This window comes from Rissa tridactyla, chromosome 4 (genome assembly GCF_028500815.1).
Source record: "Rissa tridactyla isolate bRisTri1 chromosome 4, bRisTri1.patW.cur.20221130, whole genome shotgun sequence".
NCBI lineage: Eukaryota > Metazoa > Chordata > Aves > Charadriiformes > Laridae > Rissa > Rissa tridactyla.
Genome location: NC_071469.1, coordinates 70,913,887 through 70,925,426, shown reverse-complemented (window position 1 = coordinate 70,925,426; position 11,540 = coordinate 70,913,887). Strand labels below are relative to the sequence as shown.

Below are 11,540 nucleotides of genomic sequence, written 5' to 3'. Positions count from 1 at the left end.
TCCCCACCTCCCCACATACACACCTCCCAAAAACTTTTCGATGAGCTGAGCAAACCAAGGCAAAGCCCAGCTTAAGTCCGGTCGAGCTCAGGGCTTGTCCCCAGAGGGGGAGGTGGGAAAAGGACACCCCGAAAAAAAGTTTTGTTTTGGTTTTAGTTTTGGTTTTTTTGTTGTGTTTGTGTTTTTTTTTAATTTTTATTCCCGGGGTGTTGCAGCCGTGGGGAGCATCCCTCGGCCCCAAGGACACTTGGGCGCTGAGCTGCAGCTGGGGACGGCTCAGGGGAACAGCACCAGTAAAAAGGTCCCCGGCGGGTGCTGTGGGGGGGATACGGGGGCTGCCTGCAGGAGGGCAGGGGGGGATTTGCCCACCCCAGGCCCAGAGCCCCCCGCGGCCGAGACGCCTCCCTCGCCCGGTCCAGAACAGTTGCAGGTGGGGGTGAATGGACGAATACAAAAAAAAAAGAAAGGCACTGCCGCTTTATTACTAAAGATTTGACTTCACAGCCTCACTCGTGCAACTGCTGGGTTGTTTTGGTGTTTTATTTTCTTTTTTTTTCTTTTTTTTTCTTTTTATAATTTTTTTTTATTTTCTTTTAGGATTCGAGCTTTATTATTATTATTATTATTATCATCATTATTTTATTTATTTTTTATACTTCTTTTCACTGGAGCTCCACTGCCTGCACTCAGCACAGGCAGCCCAGAGCCAGGCAGGACTTCCCGAACGCGACTGAAGCCACTTGGTGTGTTTGGTTTTGTTTTTTTTTTTACTTAAAAATAAAAAAAAAATAAAAGAACCCCCAAGAAACAGCAAACACAACTAAGGCGTTATTAACCTATACACTGTCAATGGAAAATAAGCTTTTTTTTTTTTGCCTTTTTTTTTAACAAAAGGAAAAAAAAAACAATTGAATTATTTGGTGGTTGTTAATAACAGACACTATCATGGTTACCAGCCATAGCAAGTTAATAGGTAATATATCCAAAATAATCTCTCTTAATGCTCACATAACCTCTGTTTCTATAGTCTGCGAAGGAATAAATAGAATTTCAGCTCCCTAAATACATTTGAGCCTCCCCTGGGGAAGGCCCCTGCTCCAGCGGTTGCGTTCCCACCTCGGTTTTGTACAACCTGGGGGTGCGGGGAATGACCCAGGTCCTCAGCACCCCCTCCCTGGCCCCTGCTTCGCCTTCACCTCCTCGTCCTCGCACCACCTCCTGACCTCCCTCGCTTTCGGGTCCTCCCTTCTGTGCTCCCCCACCCCACCCCCCACCCCCTCCCACCCCAAGCCCCGCACACCCCCCGTCTCATGCCTGCCAGGGAGCAGAACACCAAGGAACAGCAAACATAAAAACTTTGCCATTTGTGGTTTTTTTAAAAAAGAAAACCACAACTTTAAAATGCTGCATGGCAAATGGATTCACACATCTCCCCCCTCCGAAGCCGATGTTCCAGTTCCCCCCTTATCCCCAGCCCCGCTCTGGCCGGTCCCAGCACGTGCTGCTGCTGCCCATGGGTGCTCATGGCCGAGCCCATTTGGGGAATAATTTAAATTTATTATTATTAGTCCTTCACCACATCCACCAGAGAGGACTCGGAGCAACGAAGCCATCGCTACACCGAGCATCACTACGGGCGCCAATGGCTTTCCTGGGCCCTCTCTTACTTTGAGCCCAGGCTTGAGCAGCGCCGGGTCGGATTTACCTCTTTAATGCCCTCGGACCAAATTTATCTCCCCGTAATAATAAAAAAAAGCAGCACAACATCGGGCGAGGGGGCAGCCGAGCCACCACCCTCCACGTCCTCTCCCCAGCACACTATTAATGCCAAGAAAAATGGGATTGTGGATCTGCATTTTGGTGTCCTTTGGGTTTTGTTTGGCTAAATTAAACCGTACGCGTGCTCCCAGGCCTCCTTCATCCCTCGTTGCCCCCCCTGCCCCGGGGGCCGGAAAAGCCCCTCATCGCTGGGTGCTGGCAAGTGGGGGAGATGTGTAAAGCCAGGATGCAGCATCTCCCCGGTACCCGCGCAGGCAAGAGACACGGACACTCACCCAGCATCTCCCCCCTTCAACAACATCCCCCAGAACCCTCCGCCGGGCGAGATGCTCCCCCCGCCATGTCCCCGCACCCCGACCCACACCGGGGGCACGGGGACAGGGATGGAGTGTGGGGGGGCACACCCACCAACCCTCCGCCTCTGCCGCCCTGTGCACAATGCTGCCTCGAAACTGCGGATGCTCTGGGCTAAACTGAAAAGGAAATTTTGGGGTTATTTTATGTTGTTTCTTTGTTTTGTTTTGTTTTTTTTTAAAAAAAATCTGGGCTCTCCGGGCCAGTCCGTGCCTGAATGCAGAGAAACTCAAAGGACGGGACCACTGGCCCCGAAGCCCCCGGCACAACAGGCAAATCCTCCCCAAAAGGGTTTTTGGTCACACACCCCTGCGTGATATTCGATATTCATTCGTATCCTCGTCCAGAAACAGGGTTTGCCCGTGGTGAACCCTCCGTTGTCAGCACTCTCCTGCCGCGTTTCCCCCCCTTACCCTCCCCATGCTTTTTCATCATCGCCATTGAGGTTTTTTTTTGCCGTTTTTGTTGTTCGTTTCCCCCACCCCCGCCCCCACCCCCTAGCATGGATGTAATAAATGACAACACAAATTCCAAGTCTAATGATATGTTCACAAGGACAATCTACACATTCACAAAATTAAAACAGGAGAGAGAGAGAGAGAGAAAGAGGAGAGGAGAGGAGGAGAGGGAGGAGAAAGGATGCAAGCTATCGCTGGGGCTCCCTGCAAGCCCCGACCTCGCCGCTGGACCCGCAGCAGTTGTTCTCCCGGCCAGCATCCCCGTCGCGACGCCTTCTAGATCGTGGAGGTTCGGTCGACGCCATCTGCAAGCGGGAAGGGAGAAGTTAGGAGCAGCCCCGGCCAGCAGCAGCTCACCTTGCACCGGTACCCCCCCCCCCAGAATGTGCCCCCCCCTCCCCCCCAGCCAGGTGGGGATGGACCCCCAGAGCATCCCCATCCCACTGCCCCTGCGGCGAGGTGGCACCACGGGGCCATCCCCACCCTCCCCATCTCCCCAAGGGGGTGCAGAAGGGTTTTGGGGTGTCAGCACTCTGCCGGTGCCCCCGTTCAACGTCCACCCCCCCCGCCCCGTCATGCCATGGCAGCCCCCCCAAGCTGCTGTCCCAACACTGGTCCGGACCCTCTGCCATGTCCCCACGGCACCTTTCCCAGGGTTTCTGGGCAGCTGGGACTCACCACGAGGTGGGTGCAAGGCCGGGACCCCCCTACAGTTCGTGACCCACTGCCCAGGAGCAGGGGGACGGGGATGGAGCTGGCGGGGGGGTTGCCTTGCCCCCGCCCCAAGCTGACCCAGCCCTGCAGCGCCCACACTGCAGAGGATGCAAAATTTTCCTCCATCTGAGGACCATATCAGGAAAAAGCACCCCAGGGGCATTTCTGTCTCCCCAGAGCCCTGGTCCCCAGCGTCCCATGATGGCGGGGACGCATCCAGCCCCAGCCCCAAAGCCGGGGGGGGTGGTCCATGACCCAGCCCAAAGCCACACAAATGACCCCACCGCCAGCAGCCCCCTCTCCTCTACCCCTCCCAGGCGCCAGCAGCTCTTATGGGGCCAGAAATCAACACCCAACAGCATTTCCAATCCTCCGTCCCCAACCACCCCGTCCCCGTCCCCCATCCTAAACCCCCATCCCCGGGATGGAGAGCAGCGGGGCTGGGGGGGGGGCGCAGCTCCTGGGGCAGCCCCCGAACAGAGCGCTCCCCGTTACGCTACCCGGGGCATCACAGCCGCCTCCCTCCTTAAGACTAAAAACAAACAGGTTTGTTACGCCATATTATTTTTTTTTTTCTCCCCCGAAGGTTTATTTTTTTTTTTAAGAGCTATTTATAGCATGACCGGTTTCGAGAGGCTCGGGGTATGCGACCTGGAAAAAGTAACTCGGAGGAACAGTACCCTGCAGAGGAACAAGACAGCTAAGCCTCGCCTGGGCACACGCCGGAGAAAGGCTTCGGGTGACAGAAGTGTCCTTGTTTTCCCGTCCGGGGATGCTGCCGTGGCACTGCCAGGGCCCTGCTGCCTCTTACAGTCCTTGCTCTCGTGTCCCTCTCCCCAGGATGGCCTGTCGCGTCGCCACAGGGAGCCCGGTGGCATTCACCCTCCCCGAAGGCTCCTGTCCTCAACGGTCCGATGCAGTCCAGGGATTGCCGCGGGCGAGACCCGAGCTGGTCATTTGGGACGGTCTGGGTGATGCCAGCGGCCGTGCTCGTCCCATCGCTGGGGGGTCATCCTTCGTGCCTGGGGGTCCGGCACATCGGCGAGGGGCTCTGTGCGCTTCTGGTGCTGGTGCTTTTTGCTGCGCCGGGCTCTCCATCACGCTGCCGCTGCCTTTTCCATTTTTCCTGCCTGTTTTTTCCGCCTGGTCCTCCTCCCTCCCCATGCCCATTATCACCTGCCCGGGCTGATAACCACCGGCATAACCACCGGCTGACAACCAACGCTGCCAGCACAGCGCCTGGCACAGCGCCCAGCAGCCCGCGGCAGGGTTTTCACATCCCGCATCCCTCAGCCAAACGAGGGACACCGGTGGCAGAAGGGTAAAATACTCCAAAGCCTGTGAACCATTCGTGCACTCCGGTGGCAAGGGCTTTATCGAGAACTAATAACAGACTAGCGAGCCAATACTAAATATTATTAGCGAGCTAACTAGTGGCTAATAAGCATGGACTCCACTAGCGCTGGGTGCGATCCCTGCGTTCGGTTTTACCCCTCTGCCCCGGCTACCTCGCCGAGAGAAGCCAATGTCCCCATCCGACCTCCCCTGGGAGCATCCCCAGGAGCATCTCTGGGAGCATCCCCAGGAGCATCGCCAGAAGTATCCCTGGGAGCATCCCTGGGAGCATCCTCGGGAGCATCCCCGCATCCAGCCCCGCCGCCATCCCTCCTGCTCACAGCCACAGCCTGTCCCAGCTTTTTGGGGGCACAGGGCAGGGGCAGGTGCCGGGGGGCTCGGTGGAGGCGGTGTGGACGTGCTGGAAGAGCCCGAGGAGGAGGGAGTGCTCACCGCTGAGCGCGTGCTCCGTCATGCTCAGGCACAGGGACTCCAGCCTGTTGTTGATGTCAGGTTCAGTCACCGGCACCTGGAACTCTGCAGGGAGAAAGGACAGGAGACCTTGGTCAGGGGACCTGGCAGGGACCCTGCCTGCCACACACCCCCTGCCTGCTCTGCTGCCGCCGGAGTGGGTGCACCTGGGGTAGGAAACCACCCGCAAGTTCCCCAGGAGGGTCTGGCCGCATGGCCGGACTCCGGCAGCGCTTTGCTTCCTGGTGCAATCACCTCCAGCAAGAGGAGTTTGCAAAAATAGTCGTTTTTTTATCGATAAGGGGTAAGTCCAGGGGGACTCAGCGGCATTGCGGAAGAGGGTGGATGGAAATGAGGGGTTTGGGTGCTGGTTAGAGATGCTGGGGGGGAGCTGGGGTGAGAGCGGGACCCCCCGCCCCGAGGGGAGGCAGCCCTGGGCTCCCCCCCTTGCTCGGGCCCTGCAAAAATCCTGGATATGGGGCAAAACCTCCAAGCTGCCCGCGCAGGCAGCGTGCAGGCAGGGTTCGCGCTCAGACGTAGGATGGCAGCACAGACCGGCAGAGCTGCCATCAGCCTTTTCCATGGCCGCTGCTCAGACACCCACAGCCCCACTGCCACGTCCCCGGGGCTGGGGGGAGCACAAAAAAAAGGGGGGGATGATAGTTTGGTGTGCTGCAATGCCCCTGCCTGAGCCATACGGCACCAAAATGCCCTCCTCGGCGCAGCAGAAAGCTTTGCAATTACAGCTTTGCTTGCCCATGGCCAGCATCTCCTGCTTGCCACCGGCTTGCAGGAACATGGGACGAAGTCCAGGAGGGTTGAGGTCCCCGCAGCCCGACGAAAAGTATTTCAGGAGCCCAGCCCTGCATTATTGCTTATTTTCCTTGCAACTCGGTCTGCATCTTTTGCTCTCTAATCCTCCTATGCCCTCATTCACCGCAGGCTAACACGCAAAGAGAAACCTATTTATTCTCCTTCAGCGCCTGCAGAAATGTGCCCTTGTCCTGGTGTTTAATCAATACCCGAGAACAGACGCTGTTTTTCCTGTACACGACACTTGCTGCCTAAATTACACAGTTAAAACACAGCAGGCAGGTGATGTGAAGGGAGCTGCCAAGCTGAAACCATGGCAGAAGCTTATGGATTTGGTTTAGTTTACCGGGGCGGGGCGGGGTGGGGGGTGGGGGGATGCAGCTCCCCATCCTGTGGTATAAATCATTATGGTGTGTTGGTAAGAAAAGGCATGCTTTAAGAGAAAAAGGGATGAATGTCCTCATGGGAAGGATGCTCCAGGTTCAGGGTCCAGGTTCAGCAGGAACCTCCCTGAAATCAGAGGATGCTCCTATATAGGGGAGCATTTTGGCGGTGTTTGGGAAGGATGCACCGACGCAGCACCATTTCCCTTCACAGGTGTTGTGAAAACATGTCCCTCGAGTGCACGAAGGCTGTTCCTCCACACCGTGTCTCTGTGTCCATGCGTGATGGAAGAGCGACCGCCATCCCCGCCTGACACGAAGCCCCTCAGAAGGAAGCTGGGTAAGACACCACCCTTTATATATAGGGTCAAGATGTTATTTATCGGGTCAAAATCTTTCCAGTGATGTCTCTGCTTCAATCAACCCAGTAAATCCAACTGGTGTGAAAGATACCCGGCTCGGGCTGCGACAGCCGGCGCTGCGAGCATGGCTGCAAGCATGTAGGAGCGCGCCGTGCCGGCACGGGTGATGCTCCTCTCACGCAGCCTCCCCTTGTCTCGCCGGGCTGTGGATAAGCGAAAAAGTGAATCTCGGCTTCCTACCTGGCTGCTGAAACATCAGCATGGTCTGCGGGGAGGTGTGGACGGGCAGCGAGCGTGTCCTCTGCACCGAGCTGTGGCTCCGGCTGGGCATGCTGTTGCTGCCCCCGGGGTTGGCAAACCAGAGGTTCTGCGGGAAGCAAAGAAAAAAGGGGTGGCGGGATGTAAAACGGAGGCCTCTGTGCCATGCATTCAGAACACCCTTGGGTTCGTCTCTCCCCGCTCCGCTTCTCAGTTTGCCCCCCTCCCACCGGTCCCCCTTCTGCATCCCACCGCCCGGAGCTGCGCGCAACCCAAACTGCTCTTGTTTGCTTGAAAAAGGGAGGAAAAAAAGGGACATTGGGACAAGTTAGAGGAGAAAAAGCAAAGGAAGCTTGCGGGGAAGGGATGGAAAAAGCTGGAGATGCTGCAAACGACGACCAACCTGTCTGCCTTGCTTGAGGATGGCGGGGCTGGCGGCGGGGCTGCGCTGCGGGGTGCCCAGCAGCCCACTGGGGCCCAGCAGCCCCAGCCGGGCGGTGGGGAGGTTGCGGGAGGGGATCTGGAACTGGCGGGGGTTTCGCCGGCCCAGTCCCGCCCCTGCAGATCCGGCTGTCGGTAAGGAGTTCGACTGGCCAAAGCCTCGGCTGCAGAGAGAGAAATGGGCAAGGGGTGAGAAATCGGTGCTTGAAAGGGGACGATGCTGCGGGGGCGAGCGGCTGGGTTGGTGCGTTCAGACCAACAGCCAAATGTCCCCAAGGTGCCCCTGCGTCGTTGCAAAGCATCAAACCGATGCTCGCCACCCCGTGCCCCGGCCCGACGCTCACCACCCCACGCCTGTCCCACGGCCACGGGTTCACCGCGAGCTCTGCTCCCGCCTCAACCCTCCCGTCCTGCCGAGGACGGCCTCCATCCTGCACGTGCAGCGGGAAGGAGGGGGTTTGGGCATCCCATGGCATCCTCCCGGCCATTCTTCCCATCTGCCAGTCACCTTCCCTCCCTTCTGCAGTTCTCACAGTCACATTATTTTATTTTTTTTTAAGTTTATTTTTACTCCAAAATGGGCCTGTTCTTAAATGCAAGCTAAAATAATGCAGTGCTCTAGCCAGGCACTGGAGCTAGTGGCACTCAATTTCTTGGGTTTTGACTTAAACTCTCCATGCCTTTGAGGTGTCCAAAAGAGATCTCTCTTGTGTGGATTCTCTAGTGTCTGATAAAGGTTTATCTTATGCTGTAGGCTTTTCTTTACTCGGAATGCTTGAAAGGCTGGACCTTCTCCCCTTCCAGGAGGTTCATTTTTACAAACGGTCCTCTCTGAGACGTCTCAAGTTCTGTAAAACTTGGTTAAGGTGACCTAACAAGTCCAAGATTTCCCAGGGAGGGCTGAGTGAAAGGCAGATGGGGGACAGGCTCTGCACCCACTCCCGTCTCTGCACCACAAACCCTCCTCCAGCTCCCCGTGGTCAGAGCAAAACCAGCTGGACCCAAGACCACACAGTCCTGAGACATCAATCTCAGGACACGAAACCATCTTTCCTCCTCCTCGGAGAGGGTCAGACATGCTGGCATCCCTCCCCATGTGGGTTTTTCCACATAAAACCAGAGGAACGACACAAAAATAATCAGCTAATCCTCAGAAACACACACAGCGCCAAGTCTCCTCGCCGTGCGACATCAGCTTGGTGCCTCTGCCCGATTATCTGGGCAGCAGGACGGCAGTGGCGTTATCAGGTTTAAGCACAGCCAAGGACAGGATCTCCCTGCAAACCCACAGCCAGGGTTCCTCTTACGCTCCCCGTCCCCCCTGCCCTTCTCCAGCACTTAATCACCCTCGCAGATGTTTCGGCTCACCTTCCCCCCAGCCCTCATCCCTCCCATTTCTGCGGGCGGCTGCAAACGTACTTCAGAGGACACAAGCATGCTGGGATCCCAAAACTGGATAAATTTACTACGCAGAAGTACGACGGGGTTTCTTTAAACCTCGTCCAAAAAACGCTCTTGCCATTAAATCCCCACAAGAAAAGCAGGACCGGCCACGTGCTCCTTCCTTGCCCGCAGCTTCCCGGTAGCAGAAGAAACGCAAAATGCAAACCACCCCAAAGCAGCAAGGACACCAGAGCATCCTGGGCGGCCCCGGGAATGGGACTGGGAACATTTCAAGCTCTACCTCGTGTTTGGGGTCAGCCTGGATGTGCAGCTAAACTTCTGCACCAGTGATGACCCAGAGCAAACGGGCCCATCGGAAACCTCTGCTCTTGTCTATTCGGCTTCCGATCCTGCCACAGACGCTGAAATCCCTCGTTTTTCCACTCCAAAATATTTCATTTTAATTCCCCTGGGGAACACTCCGGTTCTGCGCTCGTTCCTTTCAAACTCACATCCTGCCTGTCCTAGCGCTCCCAGTTATCTCCTTTCTTTCTCAGAAAAACAAAAAGAACTTGCACAAGATGGCAATAAAATAGACTTTGGAGAATGAAATAAAAGGCTGACGCTGTTGTTAAAACTGATCTAAAACCACCTGTTCTTGCCATAACCCCGACTCTTTCTAGGATCACCCAAAATCCAGCATCACCGTGGTTCGGAGCTAGGGAGATGCGGCAGGAATCAGTGGGGCAGGCACCGATCACAGACACAAGCCAGCTTCCTGCTGCTTTCCTTTCCCAGCCAACGCCTGGGGTGTTATTGCCGAAGCTTTTCCAACCCTCCTCCCTCCCGAAATGTGGCTCTGAACCCGGCAGGATCCATCCCTCCCGACTGGGAGACCAGTGCCTCTCGAGATGCTCTTGCTGAACCCCCGGCTGCCGCATCCATCCCTCCCCTCCCGAAATCCCGCGTACCTCCTCTGCTGACGGTAGCCTGACAGCTCCAGGAGGGATTTCCGAGGGAAGGACCGAAAGAGTTTCTGCACCTGCTGTTTCCATGACAGCAGCCGCTTCTTCTGAATCTCTGTAAACGCCTGCCCCCCCCCCCAAAAAAAAAAAAAAAGAAAATAACAGGAAACATATGAATATTTTTCTGGACAAAGCGAGCAGGGATGCGCATGTGGGTGTGCGCATGAAGAAAATCAGCTGGAGCAGGCGGTGGTGTGAGCTGAGCCCCATCGGCAAGTCCAGAGGGAAACCCTGGTCTCTCTCAAGGATTTACTCATATCAAGGTGGAGAAAATGCTCTGGCAGCGTCCCGTGCGCCCCAGAGCAATGGCCTGGCTCTGTCCCCGAGGCTGCCAACCCCTCCGGACACAGCAGGGCTCCCCCAAAGCTTCCCCGCCACCCCTCCTCGCCCCCGGACCCCCCGCTCCAGCTCCTCGTGGGATTTGATGGCCGGTCCCCAAGGGGTGGTGACACTTATCACCTGGACATGGCTCTAGAAAACACCGCTGGGGCTGGAAAACGCTGGGATTCGGAAAGCAGAGCTGCTCCGCAGCATCCCGCATCCTATCCTCCTTCCCGGGGCCAGGCAGAGCTCGGCTCTCTTCCTGGCCCTGACAGCATCCACCGGAGGTCACCTGGGGTGAGCCCCGTCCCCGACCCGGGCAGGGGACACGTCCCCCAGGCAGGGGACAGATCTGCTCCCGAAACACCCTGCAGGCGCGGTGTGGCAGGCGTGTGGGTTATGGGGACACCCGCGGGCCCGCCACTGCTAACTTTAGGCATCCAACGTCTCACTGATGGTGATGGAGAGGAGCAGAGGTCTCCGGAGGACAATTTAGAGGCTAATTAGCGCCTGACTTGATTGCTCCGAACCACCCTCTGGAGGAGAAGCTCTCTCCTGGGCACTGATTACGCCGGCGCCGACGCAGAGGGTGACCCTGGGACACAGGCTGGCACCAGTGGGGTGACACTGCGTCACCACATCTGCCCCGGGCGCTCCTGGAAAATGAGCTCCTCTGCAGCTCCATGTCCTCCTGGCTTTGCTTTCCAGCCCTGGGAATCTGCTCCCACCATCCTCGTCCTTTTCTTGACACCTCTGCTCTCCCAGCGATGCCCTGCTTGGCCGCGTCCAGAAAGTCCAGGCACCGTTTCCAGGCTCCGACGCTCTCCGAGAGGGGAGCAAGCGGGAGCACAACGTTCTCCCCCCTCCCACAGCTATTTTCTGCTGCCCGTGCCTGTGGAAACCACCCAGCAGACCATATCCACGGCTCTAAACCCGTCTTGCAGCAAATCCAAACAGTGGGTGCCACCACCCTGTATTTTGGGGGCCGAATGTTGGCTGACACCGCAGGCGCTGTCAGCAGAATGCACCGACCTCCCCCCCACCCCGTGACCAACAGAGGCATCCAGGAGCTCAAAAAATAGGACGAAGCACTTGCATTTTTGCCCGGTGTTCAGCTATTTCACCCCCATTGGGGATCCCCTGTGCTTGGCCCTGCAGAGAGGCGTGGATCAAACCTTGGTGCAAGAGCGGCTCGGCCACCGGACACCGCTGCGAGGCAAGGGGCTACCAGCCACCTCTCTCGTCTTCCCTGCGGCATGCAGCACATTTTGGGGTTTGCAGCCACCAGCCCCCTCCACAGGAGATCCTTCTGTGCTTTGACAGCGGGGGTTTTTTATAAACAAATAACTGAGAAATGTTTAAAGCTCTGTTACGTTACAGAGGGCGCGCGGTCTCCTCCCAATCCCAGCCATATGGGCAGGCGCTGGGAAGCAGCTTGTTTTG

The 11,540-nt window shown here is 56.8% G+C and overlaps 1 protein-coding gene across 4 annotated transcripts in view; it reads right to left on the bottom strand.

Moving 5' to 3' along the window:
• Window positions 1–2,661: 2,661 nt before the first annotated feature.
• SAMD4A (sterile alpha motif domain containing 4A) overlaps window positions 2,662–11,540 on the bottom strand; it is a 102,100-nt gene continuing 93,221 nt past the window's right edge. For 2 of the 4 annotated variants that reach the window (XM_054197804.1, XM_054197806.1), the window contains 5 exons: window positions 9,723–9,841; window positions 7,331–7,532; window positions 6,910–7,036; window positions 5,094–5,177; window positions 2,662–2,896 (listed from right to left, as the gene is read on the bottom strand). In XM_054197804.1, coding sequence (XP_054053779.1) covers window positions 2,868–2,896; window positions 5,094–5,177; window positions 6,910–7,036; window positions 7,331–7,532; window positions 9,723–9,841 — 561 coding nt within the window. In that variant the 3' untranslated portion in view covers window positions 2,662–2,867. Of the gene's footprint in view, window positions 2,897–3,866; window positions 5,178–6,909; window positions 7,037–7,330; window positions 7,533–9,722; window positions 9,842–11,540 lie in introns of those variants that run through there. The other 2 variants (XM_054197803.1, XM_054197805.1) reach the window with 1 other exon arrangement.